The sequence below is a fragment of the Sciurus vulgaris genome (assembly GCF_902686455.1).
Source record: "Sciurus vulgaris genome assembly, chromosome: 17".
Taxonomy (NCBI): Eukaryota; Metazoa; Chordata; class Mammalia; order Rodentia; family Sciuridae; genus Sciurus; species Sciurus vulgaris.
In genome coordinates, this window is record NC_136478.1 from 17,940,527 (window position 1) to 17,959,991 (window position 19,465).

General features: G+C 45.9%; 1 protein-coding gene and 1 long non-coding RNA gene across 2 annotated transcripts in view; both read left to right on the plus strand.

Moving 5' to 3' along the window:
• Positions 1-16,856, plus strand: part of LOC306647509 — a 56,531-nt gene extending 39,675 nt beyond the window's left edge. The window contains exon 2 of the long non-coding RNA XR_013760111.1: positions 16,666-16,856. This is a non-coding gene — a long non-coding RNA (uncharacterized lncRNA). The remainder of the gene's footprint in view (positions 1-16,665) is intronic.
• Positions 9,892-12,583, plus strand: LOC306647483 (putative ATP-dependent RNA helicase DDX28). Its single transcript, XM_079116890.1, has one exon. The coding sequence runs from the start codon at positions 9,936-9,938 to the stop codon at positions 11,556-11,558; it is 1,623 nt and encodes a 540-aa protein (XP_078973016.1). The 5' UTR covers positions 9,892-9,935; the 3' UTR covers positions 11,559-12,583.
• Positions 16,857-19,465: the final 2,609 nt, after the last annotated feature.

The following is a 19,465-nucleotide window of genomic DNA, read 5'->3' on the forward strand; positions in this document are numbered from 1 at the left end:
TACAGGCAAGTGCCCCATCACTGAGTCACAACCCCAGACCTCTTCTCTATTTTCTACACTTCTTGTGTTCTACGCAATGCAATGAACTACTTTAATAATCAGTATATCAGGGGATCTATTAAAAACACACTGCCTTCTCTCCTGATCCCACTTATTAAAAGGGTTAACTCTAACACCTGTCTCCTCAGGTGGGACATTGGAGTCCCTCTGGTAGTATAAAAAGGAATAGAAATGCGACCTCTGGGGCACTCCTGGAAAATTTACAGGGTGAACCTAGGGAAGAAGGACTGCTGCTCTTTCAACTCTTCTGACAAGATCCATCTTCCAGGTGTTTAGGGCTCAGTGGGCTAAGGAAGAGCCTGCAGCCTGCTCTGCCCCTAGGTCCTGTACCAGGTACTGGCTAATTTCCTTACCTAATCCTACAGCTGGGTCTCTATCTGGGTTCATGAGAACTCACCCAGAAAGAACAGGCAAGCAGGAGTTAGCCGTCTTGCAGAGCAACTCTTGCAACCACCAGGGGGCACCAGCACCACATTATGCCAAGCCCAGGTCTCAAGGCCCCAGTTTCCAGCCAAATATCCAAGCAAGAACATAACTGTCTATTTTCTTCTGTCCCTCGAAGTTAAGACTACATGGAAGGACTAGGTCATTTTTTGTTGTTGATTTTTGATACCAAATATTAAACGCACACGCCCTTTAACACTGAGCCACTTCCCAAGCCCTTTATTATATTTTACTTAGAGACAAGGTCTCCATCAATTGCTTAGGAGCCTTGCTAAGTTTCTGAGGCTCACCTTCAACCTCGACCCTCCTGTCTCAGCCTCCCGAGCCACAGCAATTACAGGCATGCGCCACAGTGACTGGCAAGAGTAGGTCTTCTGTAGCAGAAACCCCTTCTTGGTTCAGAGGCTATCCCAACTCTCTCACAGAGAAGTACATCAAAAGATACTGAAGTGTTTAAATTAGATATTCTCTGTTCCACACTTGAGTAGAAACCTGGAATAAACACCTAGGCACATTTATTAGGAGAACCAAGCTTTGCCCGATTAGAAAGGCCACATATTGAAGTCATCACATAAATCCTAAGTGCTTAACTTCTAAAGGGCTTGAAAACAAACCTAAGAATTCCTAAGCAATTAGTTGATGGACGATCTGGATCCTCATGACACAGTTCTGTTTCCAGAGGCAGCTCTGCTTTTACTGCCCAGCTTCCCTTCCATGGCCACCACTAGCACAAACTGAGGGTCCACAGCTGTCAATGAAGCATGGCTGCCTACAGGTCTGTGCTGTGACAGACACGGCTCCCTTTCATCTCATATTATACTGTACCTCTCTCCCAGAGAAAACAAGTCCACTTTCTGGGAGCTCAAGAAAACTAAAAGACAAGGGGATGAATATATTAACGCAGGCTCCACTACCTTCTCCTCAATCTCATGAGCCCTAGAACTTTGCCATGGAACATGCTTAGGCCTCTGTCACCCTGAACTCAGAAACCTTCCTTTCTGCCTCCCACTTGAAACCTCCAGAGGACATGTGCTCCATTCCTCCTGCCCTCCCTCCACCTCACTTTGCCAGCACCCTAGAAAGCTCAGCCCCTGCCCTGCTGCAGGTACCAGCATCCCAATCCCCACCAGCATCTCAGATTTCCTTCCCACAAGGCTGCAAGTTAGCACTGCATAGCAAGCACAGCTGCCAGGCAAAGGTCCAGTTTTTAGTGACTATGGAACAAGAACACAGCTTCTCACTTTCCTCATCCCTACTCCCAAACCCTTCTCGCCACCCTCATTTCCAACAAAAGACTGGCTTCCTACAAGTCTCTCAGCACGTAAGTCCTCAGCTTCCCTCACGACCCATCACTCCCCCCTCGACTGCTTGGCCCATCTCACACAAGGGCAGGTCCCACCTCCTTATCAAGAAATCTGTGCCCAAAATCAGACATGAAGACCAATGGGATACAAGACACACTGACACACCTTTGTATACACAGTAACCTCTTAGGAGACAAAGGCACTATATATATATATATATATATATATATATATATATATATATACACACACACACACTGCAGAAAAGACAGTGTCTTCAACAACCTGTGCTGGGAAAATGGAAAATCCATATGTAGTAGAATGAAATTGAACCCCTATCTCTCACAGTGCACAAAAACCATCTCAAAATGGATCAAGGACCTAGGAATTAGACCAGAGACCCTGTACTACTAGAACAAAAACTAGGCCAACCCCCATCATGATCACTTAGGAACCAACTTCCTAAACAAGACTCCTAAAGAGCAGGAAGTACATGCAAGAATCAAGAAACTGTATGGTATCAAACTAAAAAGCTTCTTCACCGCAAAGGAAACAATGAAGAATGTGAACAGAGCACCTTAGCAATGGGAGAAAATCTTTACCCCTACACCACAGATAGAGCATTAATCCCCAGGTTATACAAAGAATTCAAAAAACTTGATACCAAAAAAAACAAATAACCCAATCAATGAATGGGCAAAAGATCTGGAAAGGCACTTGAGAAAAGAAGATATACAAAAGGTCAAAAATTATATGAAAAAATGTTCAACATCTCTAGCAAAATTGAGAAATGCAAATTAAAACTACACTTCCAGTTCTATGTCACTCCAGTCAGAATGGAAATTTGAATACAGGTAACAATCAATGTTGCCCAGGATGTGGGGAGAAAGGTACTCACATATATTGTTGGTGGGACTACAAATTAGTGCAACTACTATGGAAAGTAGTATGGAGACTGCTTAGAACACTTAGAATCTAAACACCATTTGACCTAGTTATGCCACTCATCAGTCTATACCTAAGGGACGTAAAATCAGCATGCTACGGTGATGCAGCTACATCACTCTCTAGAGCAGCTCAATTCACAATAGTTAAGCTAGGTGCCCTTCAACAAATTAATGGATAAAGAAAATGTGGTATATGTACACAATGGAATATTACTCAGCCATAAAGAAGAATGAAATGATGGCATTTGCTGGGTAATAGAGAGAACTGGAGATGATCATCCTACGTGAAATAAGAAAACCCAAACACTTAAAGACAAATGTTCTTTCTGATACGTGGATGCTAACCCACAACAACATTGGTTTCGGCGGGGAAGATACAAAACCAGTGGATTAGACAAAGGAAATCAAAAGAAAGACAGGGGAGGGAATAGGAAGGACAGTAGGATGAATCATACATACCTTTCTTAGCCTCGTATTTGAATACAGAGGTCAGGGAAACTCCTCATCATGTACAACCACAATAGGATCCTTGCCAGGTGTGGTGGCACATGCCTGTAAGCCCTGCAGCTTGGGAGGCTGAGGCAGCAGAACCCTGAGTTCAAAGCCAGTCTCAGCAACTGTGAGACACCAAGCAACTCAGTGAGGCCCTGTCTCTAAATAAAATATAAAATAGGGCTGGGATGTGGCTCACTGGTCCAGTGCCCCTGAGTTCAATCACCAGTATCCATGCCCTGCCCGCCTAAAAGAAGAGTGGGGTCCTAATGAGAATAAGTTATACTCCATGGATGTATGTTATGCCAAAATATATTCTACTCCCCTGTACAATGAAAAAGGACAAAATTTTTTTTAAAAAAAGAATCCTGTGCCCTAGGCTGATGTTACAGTTCAGTCACAGTGTGCCTGCCCAGCATCTGAAAGGTCCTGGGTTCCACCCTCAGCACTGCCACAAAATATAAAAACCCCTATCCCGTCCAAGAGAAAAGAAAAACAACAAACCGACTCCACTGCTTGCTGGCCTGGCCCATCGCCCCTACAGCCCCTCACTTCTACCTCCTTCCTCCCTCTATTCCTCAAACACGCAAGTCTTTCCTAAATAACTCCCTTCACCCTACTTCCTTGACCTCAAGCCACCTGCCTGTACTTGCTCCCCAATTAACCTCTAAAATCCCTGAAGTGGTGGCTGGCAGTCCTTCTGCTCCCTCCTTGTTTGCTGTTCATCCTTAAGGTTTTAACTCCGCAGTTGTCCATACTCACCTTATTCTCACATATACCACCAACAGCCTTCTTACAATTGATCTCTCTGCCGTCTCACGTTGTTCACACACACGACTGTTGCATCCCTGACAGTAGACTCTTTAATTTGCCTATTTTCTCACATTTTTCTTCTCACATTGACACCTATCCTCCAACAAACACACCTAGGAATTAGGGTGTTTACCCAAGTACACCCACAGGCCCTCCCTTCTCTCTACATGGTGGGTTCCTCTCCAATTACACACTTTATCTTAGGGTAACTGTGCTTCACATGCAGTTGTGGAAGGTGAGAGACCCTAGCCCTAGGAGGTACCTTCACCCAGCTTCCCAATGGCACATCTTAACTGCAACACAATATCACTATCAGGATATTGACACTGACACAGGTAAGACACAGAAGGATCCCGTCACTGAAGACTCCTCCTATTGCCTTTTATAACCACAGTTACCCCACCCCTATCCCCACCCCCAATGGTTTCCTAAAAATATGTTCTTAGTTGTTGATGGACCTTTATTGTTATTAGTGTATATGTGGTGCTGAGATTTGAACCCGGTGCCTCACACATACCAGGCAAGTGCTCTGCCACTGAGCCACAACCCCACCCCCAATGGGTTTTAAATAAAAGGATGGGAGATGAGAAGTAGCCCAGCAGTGGAGCCCTAGCGTGCACAGAGCTCTGGGTTCCATCTACAGCACAGGAATTTAAAAAAAAAAAAAAAAAAGATGCTAAGATCAGAATACCTGAATAGCATCTGAAACTTTTCACACTCAGTAGGACAACATATCAGGACTAAGGGAAGCTCTCCAGCTTGACTCTGAAACATGCTCAAGGAGAAGCACTGCTTGCTCACATTCCCTCATCATCCAACATCAGCTACTCCTTTAATTCTGTTTTCCCTCACAGATCTTTCTGAACCTGGGTCTGAACCCCAGTATTCTCCAGAGGGCTCAGCAAGTGTATCTACTGGCCCACCAGCTAACACCACCAGAAAATCCGATGGCAACCAAAACCCAACCTCGTCCAGGTTCCTCAGCCTGCTTCTGGTCCTTTCTCTCCTCTTCCTAACCTCTGAGTCCATGCACTGATGAACTGAACATATGCTCCTGTGGGGGCTCCTGTGGGGGCCAGGGCCGTGCCCAACTTGATGCTCATCTACCCATCTCAGTAACCCAGACACCTCTGTGCTCCACAGGCTGCTGGCCTCCACTAGGGCCCACAGAACTCATTGGTGTCTTGCCGGTTCATCCCCTGCCACCTTCAGTAAACACCTGTGTCTGGAGTTTCCATTCTGCCTCCCCCACTCCTGAACACTCCCGCATCCAAATGAGGAGGCTGCACTGTGGGAAAGCCCTCCCAGAAAACCAGGAGCACTGACCTCACACTGAACAATGTCAGCTCCATGATCCAGGGCCAGCAGCCGCATTGGGAGAGTGCCCACCCAAACCATAGGGGCTAAGATGAGTTTGTTGTGGAAGCACAGAGAGACGCTATTCACCATCATTCCTCCTCTGCTGCACCTGAAGAAAAGGAAAAGAAGGTCACAAATTCAAGTGGAAACAGTCCCTTCTGTTATCCAGGGAAACGTTTCTTTCTTCCTTCCAACCCATAGTCATTTGCTTTCCTTCTGTCTGATCACGCAAAGTATGCATGCTCAGTCATTCCTCTAACCACTACTCATTAAGGGCTTAATCTGTGCCAGCCACTGTCCTAGTCTCCTGGGATACATTAGACCACAAAATAACAAAAAATGTCTGCTCGGCACGACTTTCTCACTGCTGGAAGAAAGAGGCAAAAGTCACCACACATACACAGCATGTTGGAAAACTGGTAGGGCCTGGAAGAGAAAAAAGCAAAAATCTTATTTTTACTTGTTTAGTTTGTTTCTATATTTATTTGGAGACAGGGTCTCATTATGTTGCCCAGGCTTGTGTCCAACTCCTAACTCAAATGACCCTCACGCCTTAGCCTCCCAAGAAGCAGGGACTGCAAGTACTTGCCATCACTCTTGGTGGGTTGTAGTTTTATTTGTTTTTATTTATTTTTAATTTTTATTTTATTTTATTTATTTTAATTTATTTATTTACTTATTTATTTTAATTTTAATTTTTGTACTGGGGTTTACACCCAGAGGTACCTAACACCTTTTAATTTTTCATTTTGAGACAGGGACTCGCTCCTTAAGTTCTTTGGGGCATCATTAAGTTGCTGATGCTGGATTTGAACTATCGGACCTCTTGCCTACACTCAAAACCAGCTGGGACTGGGTTGCAATTTTAATAGAGAAATCAACACAAGGATGGTGGGGAATGTTGGGGATTGAAACCTGTGCCTCACACATGCAAAGTATGTACTCTACCACTGAGTGACCACCCCCAGCCCCAGAAGACAAGAAGGAAAGAAAGATTGGAGTTAGCTAAGTTGGACGCTAAGGGAACAATGCACAGCAGAGGCAGCAGTCTGTGCGTCTCCTAAGGCAGGACCTTTTCTGATGTGTTGGAGCACAAGGAAGACGACATGACTGGGCCACAGAAAAGACAAGCGATAGTAAGGGAAGTAAGATACACGATATAACCGCAGTAAGAAGATAAGAGCGAGCATGTGAGCCAGTGAAGGGCTCTAAGTGGAGGAGAGGCATCAGCTGACATGTTCTTACCTATCATGCTGACTGCTCTGGTAACAGCAAACTGTGGGGGACAAGGGTGATCACAGGGAGTCCACTTAGAAGGCAATTCAGTAGTCAGTGTGAGAGATGATGGAAGTTCAGACCAGGGAGCTGCAGTGAAGGTGGTGAGAAGGGCTCACATTCTAGGAATACTCTGAAGAGCCAACAGGAACAACAAGAAAACCAAAATCCTGTATCTAAGCGGTAACTACTGTTGATACTTCATTCTACCAATCACGGCCTCCTCTAAAAAGTCACAAAGCTTGCCTACTATGCTCTGCTCACTTACTGATACTGCTCCACTTGCTTTCTACTCCTTGGGCCCCTTCAGCCCAGCTTCCACCTCTGCCACTCTCCCTCACCATGCCAAAAAAACACACCAATGACCTGAAAGTTACTTAATCTACTAGATACTTACCTGACTACATCTTTTTTAATCATAGCAAGTGACACAGTGGAGTCCTCCCTCTTCCTTGAATTTCTTCCCCTCTTTGGCTTCCCTGACCTAGCACTCCTGGTTTCTCTCAGCCTCTCTGTCCACTGCTGAGAAGTCAACTTCACTTATGAGGTTTTCTACTTAGTCTTGGGCCCCTTTCCCTTCTTATTCCCATGTAAACTTATTGACTCACATGGCTTACAATATCAGCTAACTACTGGTGATCTGCAAAAGTACCTCATCTCTACCTGAACTAGGACAGTGTCTCAGGGACACAGCACTTGCCTAGAATTTAGCATGCACAATGTCTCGGGTTGGATCCTCAGCACCAAAAGTTGGTAGGTAGGTAGGTAGGTAGGTAGATAAATAAAACAAGTTTTCTCCAAAATAATAATGTAATCATTACTTTATTAGGCAAGAAGATAAACAAGAACAGGAATTTTGTTGACAACTCACTCTTCCAACAGTGCCTGACACATACATAGCGCTCAGAAAATCTTTTTTTTTTTTTTTTTTTTTTTTTTTTTTTTTTTTTTTTTTACTTATTCATTTATCTATTTATTTCTTTATTTTCGTACTGGGAACTGAAACTTGAACCCAGGGGCACTGAACCACTGACACACATCCCCAGTCCTTTTTATATTTTATTTTGAGACAGAGTCTTTCTGAGTTGCTCAGGGCCTTGCTGTGTTGCTAAGGCTGGTCTTGAACTTGTGATCCTCCTACATCCACCCAAAGCTGATGGGATTACAGATGTGTACCATCACACCCAGGAGAAAATATTTCTAAAATGAATACATGAATGAATGACTGAGATCCAAGGAATATACCAAGCTCCTGCTCCCAGGAGTTCACTATTTTTTAAAATAAGTGAACCCCCTTATTTCTGAAGCACCATGTATTTCAATGACAATTAGAGGCTAATCAATGTCTGCTATGTACTCCTGGAAAAGAGAGGGACTTTAGGCATTGTCTGATAATGTGACAAGAAATTAGGGACAATGGGCAGGCACAGACTTAGACAAAATCCAACCCCTATGAGATTTTGAGGCAATTATAAAGGCTCCAGCATAATGAGAAAGCACATGCATACCTAATCAGCTAACTCTACCCTGAATAGTTGAACACAATCTAAATACACATACAAACATACATAGCTACCGCTCTTTTCTGATATTCCTTCAATTAGCTCATCTGGTTTGGTGCAAAGCAATTCTTTGTTTTATATCTGAGAAACAATGGTACATGGAAATAGATGAAACTCGTCAGGTCAGACATCCACGTAGCTATTCAGATAAGAAACAGTGAGCTCTGAGTTTTTATAATCATAAAAGTAGTCTAGAAGCCGAGCAGGGAGTCACACACCTATAATTCCAGCTATTTGGGAGGCTGAGATAGAAGGATTGCAAGTTCCACGCAAGTCTGAGAAACATAGTAAGACCCTGTCAAACCATGAAATTTTAAAAGGGTACAGGATGTAGATCGGTACTACTAGAGTGCTTGCCTGTCATGTGTGAGGTTCTTGGTTCAAGGCTTCCCCACCAAAACAAAAGGTCTTTTAATGTGCAATACTGACAAATTATATCTGGTTTTGGTGTTTTTTGTTTTGTTTTGTTTACTGAACCCAAGGCATCCTGGTATGCAAGAGCTCTCCAAACTGAGATCTCCCTAGTCCCAGATACATTTTTCCCCAGAATATTTTGAATCCACAGTTGATTGAATCTTCAGAAATGCATCCTGAGGTTAGGAAGGGCCACCTGTATTGGTGGCACTACAGCACATTTTCCAGCTGTTAAGAACCTCCCATGTAATCAATCCACAAACATTTACTTTATCTCCCACCCCAGAACTTCAGACTACAAAAATCTGACACCCATTTTCAGAACTTTTCAGGAAGTATAACCAGTGCAGTTCTTTTTTTTTTACAACTTCAATATCTAAGTCTCAGCCAAATATTCTTCCTGACTAGGCCTATATAACATAAGCCACATAGCTGATGACTTCCGAAGTGTAACTGCATCTTTACCACTACACTCTGAGAAATTAAGGTATCTGAGAGTGAAGGTGAGTCGGCTGAAAGAGTGGTGCGTTCAGGATGAGAAGTTGGTAAGGGCGACAAGGAAGCGGAAAATGCAATTTGGCTTTAATTTTTTTCTTTTCTTTTTTTTTTTTTTCTTTCTTTCTTTCTTTTTTTTTTTTTTTTTTTTAAATGTGGAGATGTCACCGCTTGAAAGAAGGACTCAAGACCATTTCAGAGAAAAAATAAGTTTAAGGACACCATCTTGTACTGCGGGATCTGAGTCGGAGTGCGGCGGGAATTGAGCCTAGATTTACAACTCCACACCCTTGTCTCAGCCCCCTGGCGGACCATTCATTCAACGCTCGCAAAACACGTATTACCAGTATTTCCGCAGGCTCCACACTGAAAATGACGCCCCAAACCTCACCCTCACAGTTTATAAGGGGAGCCTGGCACTGAACAAGCCCTCAAGAGGGGCAATGAGGACTACAAAGGAGAACCTCAAGGAATGGGCACCCACTCTCCAGGAGACACCAGCACAGCTGGTCCGTAGGACCAGGGCCCCACTGCCGCTTGGTCCCCGCGCCTGCCTACAGCACTCTCCCCACCCCAAGGTTGGTCTAGTTCTGGATGTCCATTCCTGTTCACACCTGCACACCTAGCGGTCACTGAATTACAGGGACCTTGCCCACTTCCTGACGACCGCCAGCTCCGCAGGCCGAACTGAACTGCGCCAGCCACCGTACGCCAGGGAGCGGCGCATACGTGACGTCACTGAAGTGCGCCTCTCCAGCCGCAAGGGCAACATGGCTCTCGCACGGCCGACCTGGCTGTTGTTACTTACCGATAGGTTGCTTCAGGCGCCCCGCCGGATCCTGTCGGTCCGCGGTCCCGAGGAAGCCCTGCCAGTGGTCCGAATTCCGCGGGCTTTACAGCGGCGGCAGGCACAGCGACGGAGCGGGTGTCAGAGTACTAAGCGGCCAGTGTTAGTGAGACCGGGACCACTGCTGGTCTCCGCCCGGCGGCCCGAGTTAAACCAGCCAGCGCGCCTCACGTTGGGACGTTGGGAGTGCGCAACGCTCGCCTCGCGTGGCTGGAGACATCGGCGCGCTCATGGGGACTATTTCTCCATCGAGCGCGCACAACGGGACATGCCAGCGCTGCGACACCTCTCGTCCCACGACAGCTTCGCGGACCTGGGTCTGGAGCCTCGGGTGCTGCGCGCACTGCACGATGCTGCTCCTGAAGTCGTTCGACCCACCTCTGTACAGTCACGCACCATACCCCCGCTGCTTCGCGGCCACAACCTCCTTTGCGCCGCGGAAACGGGCAGTGGCAAGACTCTGAGCTATATACTTCCACTGCTGCAACGGATCCTTGATCGTCCGGTTCTGGACATCCACCGTGTACCTGCTCCCAGGGGTCTGGTCCTTGTGCCTTCCCGAGAATTAGCGGAACAGGTACAGGCTGTGGCCCAATCGCTGGGCAGCTCCTTGGGCCTGCAGGTGCAGGAGCTAGGGGGAGGCCATGGCATGCGTAAAATTAGACTGCAACTGTCCAAACAGCCTTCAGCACATGTTCTAGTTGCCACTCCGGGGGCTCTGTGGAAGGCCCTGAAGAGTCAACTGATGAGCCTGGAGCAGCTCTCTTTCATGGTGTTGGATGAGGCAGACACGCTGCTCGATGAAAGCTTCCTAGACCTGGTGGACAATATCTTGGAAAAGAGCCATATAGCCCAAGACCCAGCTGACTTAGAAGACCCCTTTAATCCCAAAGCTCAGTTAGTGCTGGTGGGAGCCACGTTTCCTGAAGGTGTGAGCTACTTGCTGAGTAAAGTGGGGAGCCCAGGATCTCTCACCACCATCACCACTTCACAGCTCCACTGCATCATGCCTCATGTCAGACAAACATTCCTGAGGCTGAAGGGAGCAGAGAAGGTGGCAGAGTTGCTGCAGATCCTCAAGCAGCATGACAAAGAAGAGAAGCCTGCAGCCTCAGGAACTGTCCTGGTGTTCTGTAACAGCTCCAGCACTATTAACTGGCTGGGATATATTCTGGATGACCACAAAATCAAACACCTAAGGCTTCAGGGACAAATGCCAGCCTCGATGAGGGCAGGCATCTTCCAGTGCTTCCAGAAGGGATGCCAAGACATACTGCTCTGCACAGACATAGCCTCTCGGGGCCTAGACAGCACCCATGTGGAGCTGGTTGTCAATTATGATTTTCCCCTCACCCTGCAAGATTACATCCACAGAGCAGGGAGGGTGGGACGGCTTGGGAGTCAGGTGCCAGGTGCGGTTGTCAGTTTTGTGACCCACCCCTGGGATGTGAGCCTAGTGCAGAAGATTGAACTGGCAGCTCGAAGAAGGAGAAGCCTTCCAGGACTGGCATCCTCTGTGGGAGAGCCGTTGCCTCAGGAAGCTTGATTCTGGCTCAGTCAAATGTGATTCTTGATTGGGGATCTTTCCTGGTGTCCTGGGTGGGTGAACACACTTGTCCCCTAGGCTGCCTTTAATACCTCTCAGGGCCTAGTGAGCTGCTAGTGGCTTTGAAAGATGAGCTACTGGCCAGTACTGGAGTAATGGAGCATTGGACCAAGGCAGCATACTCTTTCACATAAAATGGGAAGAATGAAATAGATTTTGGTTTTAGTCATGTTGTCATTTCTAGCAATAAATAAAGTTTTCATGGGCTGCCATAACAATAATCATCTTTGTGGCAAACCTCCTTGTGTTCCGATAATGCATACTCCCAACTGCCATGAGTAGGACAAGGATTTGGTTGAGTTTATTTTCTTTTTTTGCAATAATGTGGATGGCAAGCTCTCTACCACTAAGCTACATCCCAAACCTATTGTTTTTTGTTGTTTTGTTTTATTCTGTTTTGTTTTGTTTTACAGTTCCAAAGTTTGAACCCAGGGGTGCTTCACCTTTTTACAACCCAAGGATGTAAAAAGGTATATCCTCAGCCCTTTTTATTTTTATTTTGAAACAGGGTCTTGCTGCGATGATGAGACTGGCCTCAAACTTGTGGTCCTACTTCTAGGCCTCCTGAATGGTTGAGATTACAGGCCTGCATGACCACACATGGTTGGTTTGCCTTTTTTGATGAAAGGGTAGTGAAATGATAATGTAATTTTGTATTATGTTAGTAGGTCATAAACATTTTTTAAATTTTATGCTACAATATGCCTATCATTTTTACTTTGTAAGGTCACTGGAGACCTGCATTCTTCTTTGGAGAATCTCTAACAGCCGGAAGGCTGTCCATCACCTAGAAATGTGACAAATTCATCCTCTCAGCTATACATCTGGACCTCCAACAGTATGAAACCCTACTGTTGAGCAGAACACCTCTGCATATCTTGGGTAGGTCCCTTAGTCTCCTTTTGAGACCTCACTTGTAAAAAGGGGAGGTGCAAAGAATTTTTTTTCCGTGTGTATGTGTGTTTTGACCAGAATCAAACCGAGAACTTCATGTATATTAGGCAAAAACTTATCAATGAGCCACATCTCCATCTCCTCAAAGGATTTATCTTTGGGGCAGAAAGAGGTCAAGAATGGCCTTTCTTTGCTTTTATCCTGTGCACAAGTTCAAATCTAAACTTCACACCCACTTGCAAGAAGCATTCCCTTACCTAATACATTGAGATCTCTTCCTCTCTAACAGTTAAATGCTTAGGGTCAGGGCCATGCAAACTAGCTGTCTCTGTGTTTAATCATGACTGTCTCATCAGTTTGAGAATTTGGGTTTCTCAGAATCTTGGTCCCCTGTGCTCATGGGCTGTCCCAACCCCCAGCTATGCTCCACTGACAGTGGTTATTTGTCTGTGATATGGGTGGGGAGGCCAGAGGGAAGGCCCAGGTAGAGTTCTCTACTTTCACCCTGTTTTCCATAAAACACCAAGGGTCTGACGCCTATCCCTCAAGTCACCCATTCCTTCTGTGACCTCAGTGGGTCGTGAGGACATCACAAGTCACAGTTTCCACGGGAGGGTAGCTAGGAAACTTGCGTACCAGTCCTCTACAAGACACAAGCGAGTCTGGCGGCTTGAGTGAGAATGTCTAACTAGACACTTTATATCCAGTCTAACTTGTCTTCCGTGCCCTGGGAGAGCCGTGCTGCATATAGGCCTAGGCCAGGAATCAGTAATAGAGCCCTTGGTAAATACACAACCTCACTGGACTGCCACATGATCCTTTTGGGCTGGCCCATCACACCTCAGGACTTACCCAGCCATTAGTGAGACCAAACATCTGCTGCTCCCTCAAGGACCCACAGTGCTTGTGCTCACTGCTCAGTGCAAGTGTTCACAAAGGCCATAATCTCTGTCAATCCACCCTTCCCCTCAGACTCCCCAGTTGCTTCCTTCAGAGCCCAGTACACTGCTATTCATCTAAGGTCCCAGCTACTTGAGGGGCTGAGGTGGGAGGATCACCTGAGCCCAGGAGATGGGCGCAAGGATCTGGGTGGGGAACAGAGTGAAACCTCAGCCAAAAGGTGAGACCCCATCACCAAATCAGAAATGAAGCTTTCCCCACATCCTTCCTTCATAAGACACCTACAAAAACGTGCTGCGCTTTCATTATCAAATGATGGAGCACTTTGAGGAAGAGCTATTGGCCTCTCTTATCAACGTCACCTTCAGACACAGAAACCTTTACTATACTGTCAGGATACACACATGGGACACATCACACATATCCCAGCCTGATCCACTGATAAAAAGGTGTCATGCCATTGAGAAGAATACAAACGCCAGGTGGAGAGACAAAATGCTGAGACCTGAGGTATGAGGAAATGGTATCTTGGGAAGTGAATGTGAAAAGGCTATTGGGCCTCAACTTGGTACCCAGAATTTGGATCTGGATCTCTGGATCCCTCTGCCTCAAATATGGCCCGCAGAAAGTAGTAGGGTTGGGCACAGTGGTATGCAACCAACGTGCCAGCTACTGAGGAGGTGGAGCAGGAGAATTGCTTCAGCTCAAGAGTTCCAGGCCAGTCTGGTGCAACATACCAAAACACCATTGCAAAAAAACAAACAACAACAAAAAAAAACCATTAGAAAAAATGTATAAACACAGTGCTAAAACTCAGTGTGGTTGAAACACACTGTATTAGTGGATCCCAACAGGACTTGCTAAGGTCAGAGGGGCTTTATACCAATTCATATTAGACCATTTATTCCAAACCATGAAAATTATTTCCATTAAAGCCTCAGAAATAACAGACCTTAAGAAATTTGTCTCGTGGTAGAAGGGAGAGACTGAGAGAATGATCTTTGTGATCATTTTGGGGTTTGATTGTTCTCTCTGGAATGGGGAACAAATCCTGTTCTCCTGCTGCTTCCATGGGCTCCACAGAACTCAAGTACTTTTACAGAAAGCATCCCTTGAGGAGACAGCAAAGCATTTGTAGAGGTGACAGGCAAAGGCTGTGTTTCAGATGCCAAGCTGATAACAGGGCTTCAGTCAGAACAGGAAGCAACAGGAGAGGGAAGTGTTGGTGGCAGATTGTATAAAGCAGAAGTGACTGTTCGGTTCTGGGTTTCCTTCCCGCAGCACTACCTCCCACGTCTCCTCCTACACCTGCATACTACCATGTTCTCCACCAAGGTGTGGAGAAACCCAGGTGGGCTGGCATGGGGAGACATATTGCCTGGTTGGTTGGCTACCGGCTCTATGGGGACGCTCCCTTGGCCACTCCAGCCAAGGACAAAACAGAGAAGCCAAAGGAGAGAGGAGCCAGAAGGGCTCCCAAGAAACACCATGCTCCATCAGAGGTCAAAAAGACCCTGGGTTGCCCTAGCCCCAAAATTCGTGTCTTACACCAGAGTGACAAGAGACCAATAGCACAGAAGCTTGCTGACTGAGCCTCTCTGTGCAGAGGACAAACATTCAACTATCTGGGACAACTAATGCATCTTTTTTTTTTCCGTTAAAATTCTCATATTTATTTTACAGACATAAAAATTGTATATTTGCTGTTGTGTTAACTATAAAGTCATTCAAACATAGCAATAATTTGAGGGAATCACTGAAGGTGGTTTCAAATGACTTTCAGTGCTGTCACAGCTGGGACCTTGCTTTCGCTTGCCATGAGCAAATACTGCAGCTTTTACTGGTGTCTTCAGAGCTTGGCAGAGACTGGATCCGAATTTAAAAGCCATCCTTTATACTCCTCCTTCTCACTGGCTTCACTCTGACTTCTTTGTAAATGTAGTCTTCCCATTCGAAGGGGCTTCTCTTCATCCCTTCACTCATGGTTGCCAGTTGGTGCTTAACATTTAAGCCTCACAAAGGAGGGAAATAGCAGTTGAAATGCCTCCCAGCCCTCCCACCACCCTGCAGGGAGCAGAGCATGCTGGAGCTAGGCAGGCCTCATACTGGAACCTCAAATTCCCTCTGTCACAATATAGTTGCTCAAATCTATTTTCCCTTATGCACATTAATTATATCAACCTAGGATTCTGTATGTAATAAATGAATTTTTTAAATTAGTCTTCACTAAATGTGTTCAGCTAATCCATCTTCTGAAGTGATCCCCACTGCCCTACTGGAGACAGAACCTGAGTAAATCTGCAGGAGCCTTTCTCAGCCAGGCGGCCCCTTCCTAATCAATAGGACACAGGCAACGAAGCTCAGAAAACTAGAGTCTGAAAACAGAGACTCATTTGAACATGCCATGGCTGAGGCTGGCCTTCAAGAAGACCTGGCATTCCCCTGTTCAATCCTCTGCAGTCCCGCCTTGCACAGAAAAGAACTGCACTCTCTAGGCACGTGAAGAGGTGAGTGAAAAGAGAGGGAAAGTGACCCAGCAGGGAATTGATCCACCCATAAGATCCACCCTGAGTCACAGACAGAAACATCAGCACAATCCAGGAGGGGAAGGCTTCCTGAAACTCAAAGCAGTGTTTATCCACTGAGCATCCTACCTGTGGTCTCTGCAGCCACAGTAGCTACCTGCAGCACGAATGGTGTGGGGAAAGGCAGCAATGCCTCCCTGAGCCCCACATGCTCCTTTACTCCCAGCCCCTTAGGGCCCCAAGACACCCCACACTCCACAACAAATTCTTCTGTAACAGTGATTGACTTGAATTTCAGCTTGTCCAAGGTCAACCTTCAAACCTCCTATTTCCCTTCAAGTGCATTCCTACATGGAGAACCTGGTCTAAGTCCTTCTGCCTTCAAAAGGGACTCTCTGGTACAGTTTCTAACTGATAACTTCTTCAGTGATGCCTAGCTGATCTAGGTCAGGACCCAGGCCACTTCATCAACAAATGAGAGCCGCAGGCTGAGGGCGTAGCTCTTGGAAAGCATGTGCTTTAGCGTGCATGAGGCTAATGGGGCTCCCTTCCCAGAACCAAAATGAACACCTGATGAGTACTTCCATGTGTAAGTGGTGTACGTGTGTGTGAGAGAAGAGGGGCCAGAATGAGAAGATGACACTGCTCCATCAAATGTCCACCCATCCAGCTATCCATTTATTCAACAGGTATTTTTTTAGTACCACTTTTCCCAAGGACTGTGCTAGGTGTTTAGAAGATATTATTGAGTAAGATGAGCCCAGCTCCTCTTATCAAGCACCACCAACAAAGGGTGAGACAAGGATATGATACAATGTCAGGGGCCTGGGTTGTAGCTCAGTGATAAGAGTGCTTGCCTAGTGTGTGCAAGTTCCTGTGTTTCACCCCCAGCAATAAACAAAAATTTTTAAAAATTCAAGTAATCCATGATTGGTATAAAGAAAAATAAAAAGAGGCCTGGTTTGTGCTTGCCTAGCATGCGTGGGGCACTGGGTTTGATTTTCAGCAGTTTCAGCAGGACATATAAATATAATAAATGCCCATCAACATCTAATATTTTTTAAAGTTACATTGTCTACAAAAAGGAAAATAACAGCATGGAGCGATGAATACTACATTATATCAGATAATCAGAGAAGGCTTCTTTAAGGAGAGAGCATTTCTGCAGAGATGCAAGTGAGAGTCAGGGGAGGAGCTGAAGAGAGAGCATTCCTGGACCAAAGAGCACAGGTAAAGACCCTGAGGTAGAAATGAGACTGACCGACTGCAGGAGCAGGAGAAAGGCTAGTGTGGCCAGGAAGGAAAGCTTGAGAAGCAGGAAAGTTGTGGCTGGAGAAGTGGGTGTGAGTGGGACCCCAGGGGGCCACATCAGCAACAGTGAGGAATGTGGCTCTTGTTTTAGGTGTGAGGGGAAATTAGAGGATAGATTTGCACAGGGTGGTGAAGAAATCTGATGTAGATACTAGAAAGATCACTCTGCCTGCCGTGAGCCTTGGCAGTAAGGTGCTGGCGGTTACCAGCGGAATGTCTATCTCAGCAGTTAGGGGACAGTTGGTCCTGGAGAAGGGGGGTGGGGGCAGTCCACAGAGAAGGAACAGCACAAGGTTAGGCCTGTGTCCCAGGCCTGCCCACAGAGCAGCCCATAATTTGGAGGCCAGCCTGAGCAACATAACAAGACCCTATCTCTAAATAAATAAGTAAAATCTTCCAACAGACACCAGTTTATAGGAAAAACAAGGGGTAGAGGAACGTGTTCAATGACACCATGGGATGCAATCAGGAAACTCAGAAACAGAAAAAAATTCAGGGGCTGGGGGTGTGGCTCAGTCACACGGTGCTAGACTAGCACTGTGAGGCACTGGGTTCGATTCTCAGCACCACATATAAACAAATAACGGTACAAATACAACTAAAAATATTTTTTAAAAAATACACTAAGGACAAGGCCATGATGTTTTTTCAACAAATTATAGGAAAGATAAAAGAGGAAAGAGGAACCTAGAGATTGAACCATAACATACCTGTTAAAATTCTAATTCAAATCTATTTTTAAATATTGGACTAGCGGGGATATTTGAACTTGATTCATGAAAATAAATGTATTCATTTTTTTGAGTCATAAATGTAGTTTTTTGTTCTTGTTGTTGGGTTTTCTTTTTGTTGTTGTTGTTGTTTTTTCCCTGCGGTTTTCGGTATTCGACCCAGGACCTGCGCATGCTAGACACGCACTCCACCTCTTCTACTACTGAGCTACACTCCAAGCCCTTCTCTCTACTTTCATATTATATGTTTGCCATTTTCTCTTAAAAAAAAAAAAACAACCAAGGGCTTCTCAAATACAGCTGTGTGTTCACTCCCACGTGGAATTGGTGAGGGCTCAGATGGTTCCTTCACAGGGAAGCCAGCTTGTGGCAGCCATGGAAGGGAAGGAGGCAGGCCTTCTGGGGGGCGGGGTGCCAGCCAACTACGTACTATTACAAAAGCACCTCTGACAGCCTCACACCTGAGGAGGCCACACGAGCCAAAGAGATGGCAAGTCTGAACCTGAGGATAAATGTCAGACATACATGCTGTGCAGATGTTTCTTTGGTCAGAATGGCTCCCAGGACTGGTGCCCCTGAAACCCATGTTTGCTTATGCCAGCACATGTGACTGCACACTTGTCCAGCCACCGATTGAATGCCCAGCATATGAACAGCACCAGTGCTGACCAGCAGAGGATGTCTGAGCAAACAGATGGATGTAAGGAAACTGAGGCTTTCCTGGAGAAAGGAGCAGAAGTGGAGGGACTTAAGGGAACCCACCTTTCCTGGCCAGGAGGGCATCACTTGTGTCTCTGCCTGCCACAGCTCACCTTTCCCACCTAGACAATGAGGCTGCTAAAACTCTCCCTTACTGTTTGTAGTGCTGCAGTCCCAGCCACGTGGGAGGCTGAGGTAGATGAATATGTAAGTTCAAGTTTGCCCTCAACAACTTAGTAAGACCCTGTCTCAAAATTAAAATTAAAAAGAGTTGGTGGGGTGGCTGTGGTTGTAGCTCAGTAATAGAGTGCTTGCCTAGCACGTGTGAGACACTGGGTTCGATCATCAGCACCACATAAAAAAAATAATAATAATATAAATCTATTGTGTCCATCTACAACTAAAAAATATTTTTGAAGTTTAAAAAGTATTGGGGATGCAGCTTAGAGGTAATGCATCTCTGTGTGCAATCCCCTCTATCAGAAAGAGAGAGAGAGAGAGAGAGAGAGAGAGAGAGAGAGAGAGAGCGAGCGAGAGAGAGAAAGAACTACCTTGTGGGGGAGTTTGAGGTTCATATAGGTTAGAATATGTCAGCGTGGTAGCACACCTGTGGGGACAGTCTCCTCATCATCTGTGGGGACAGCTGCTCTCATCATCACCATTATCATGTGCCCTTGTTCCATGAATGAAGAGGATGCAGCAGCTTCCTGAGTGCCAAGAGCAACGAAGTCATTAGCACACTTGCTGGTGATGCATGGTGGAGATGCCAGCCTAGAGTGGTGCTGGT

Excerpts from the sequence above, each read along its gene's own strand:
- LOC306647483 (XM_079116890.1), top strand. The coding sequence starts at position 9,936 with ATGGCTCTCGCACGGCCGACCTGGCTGTTGTTACTTACCGATAGGTTG.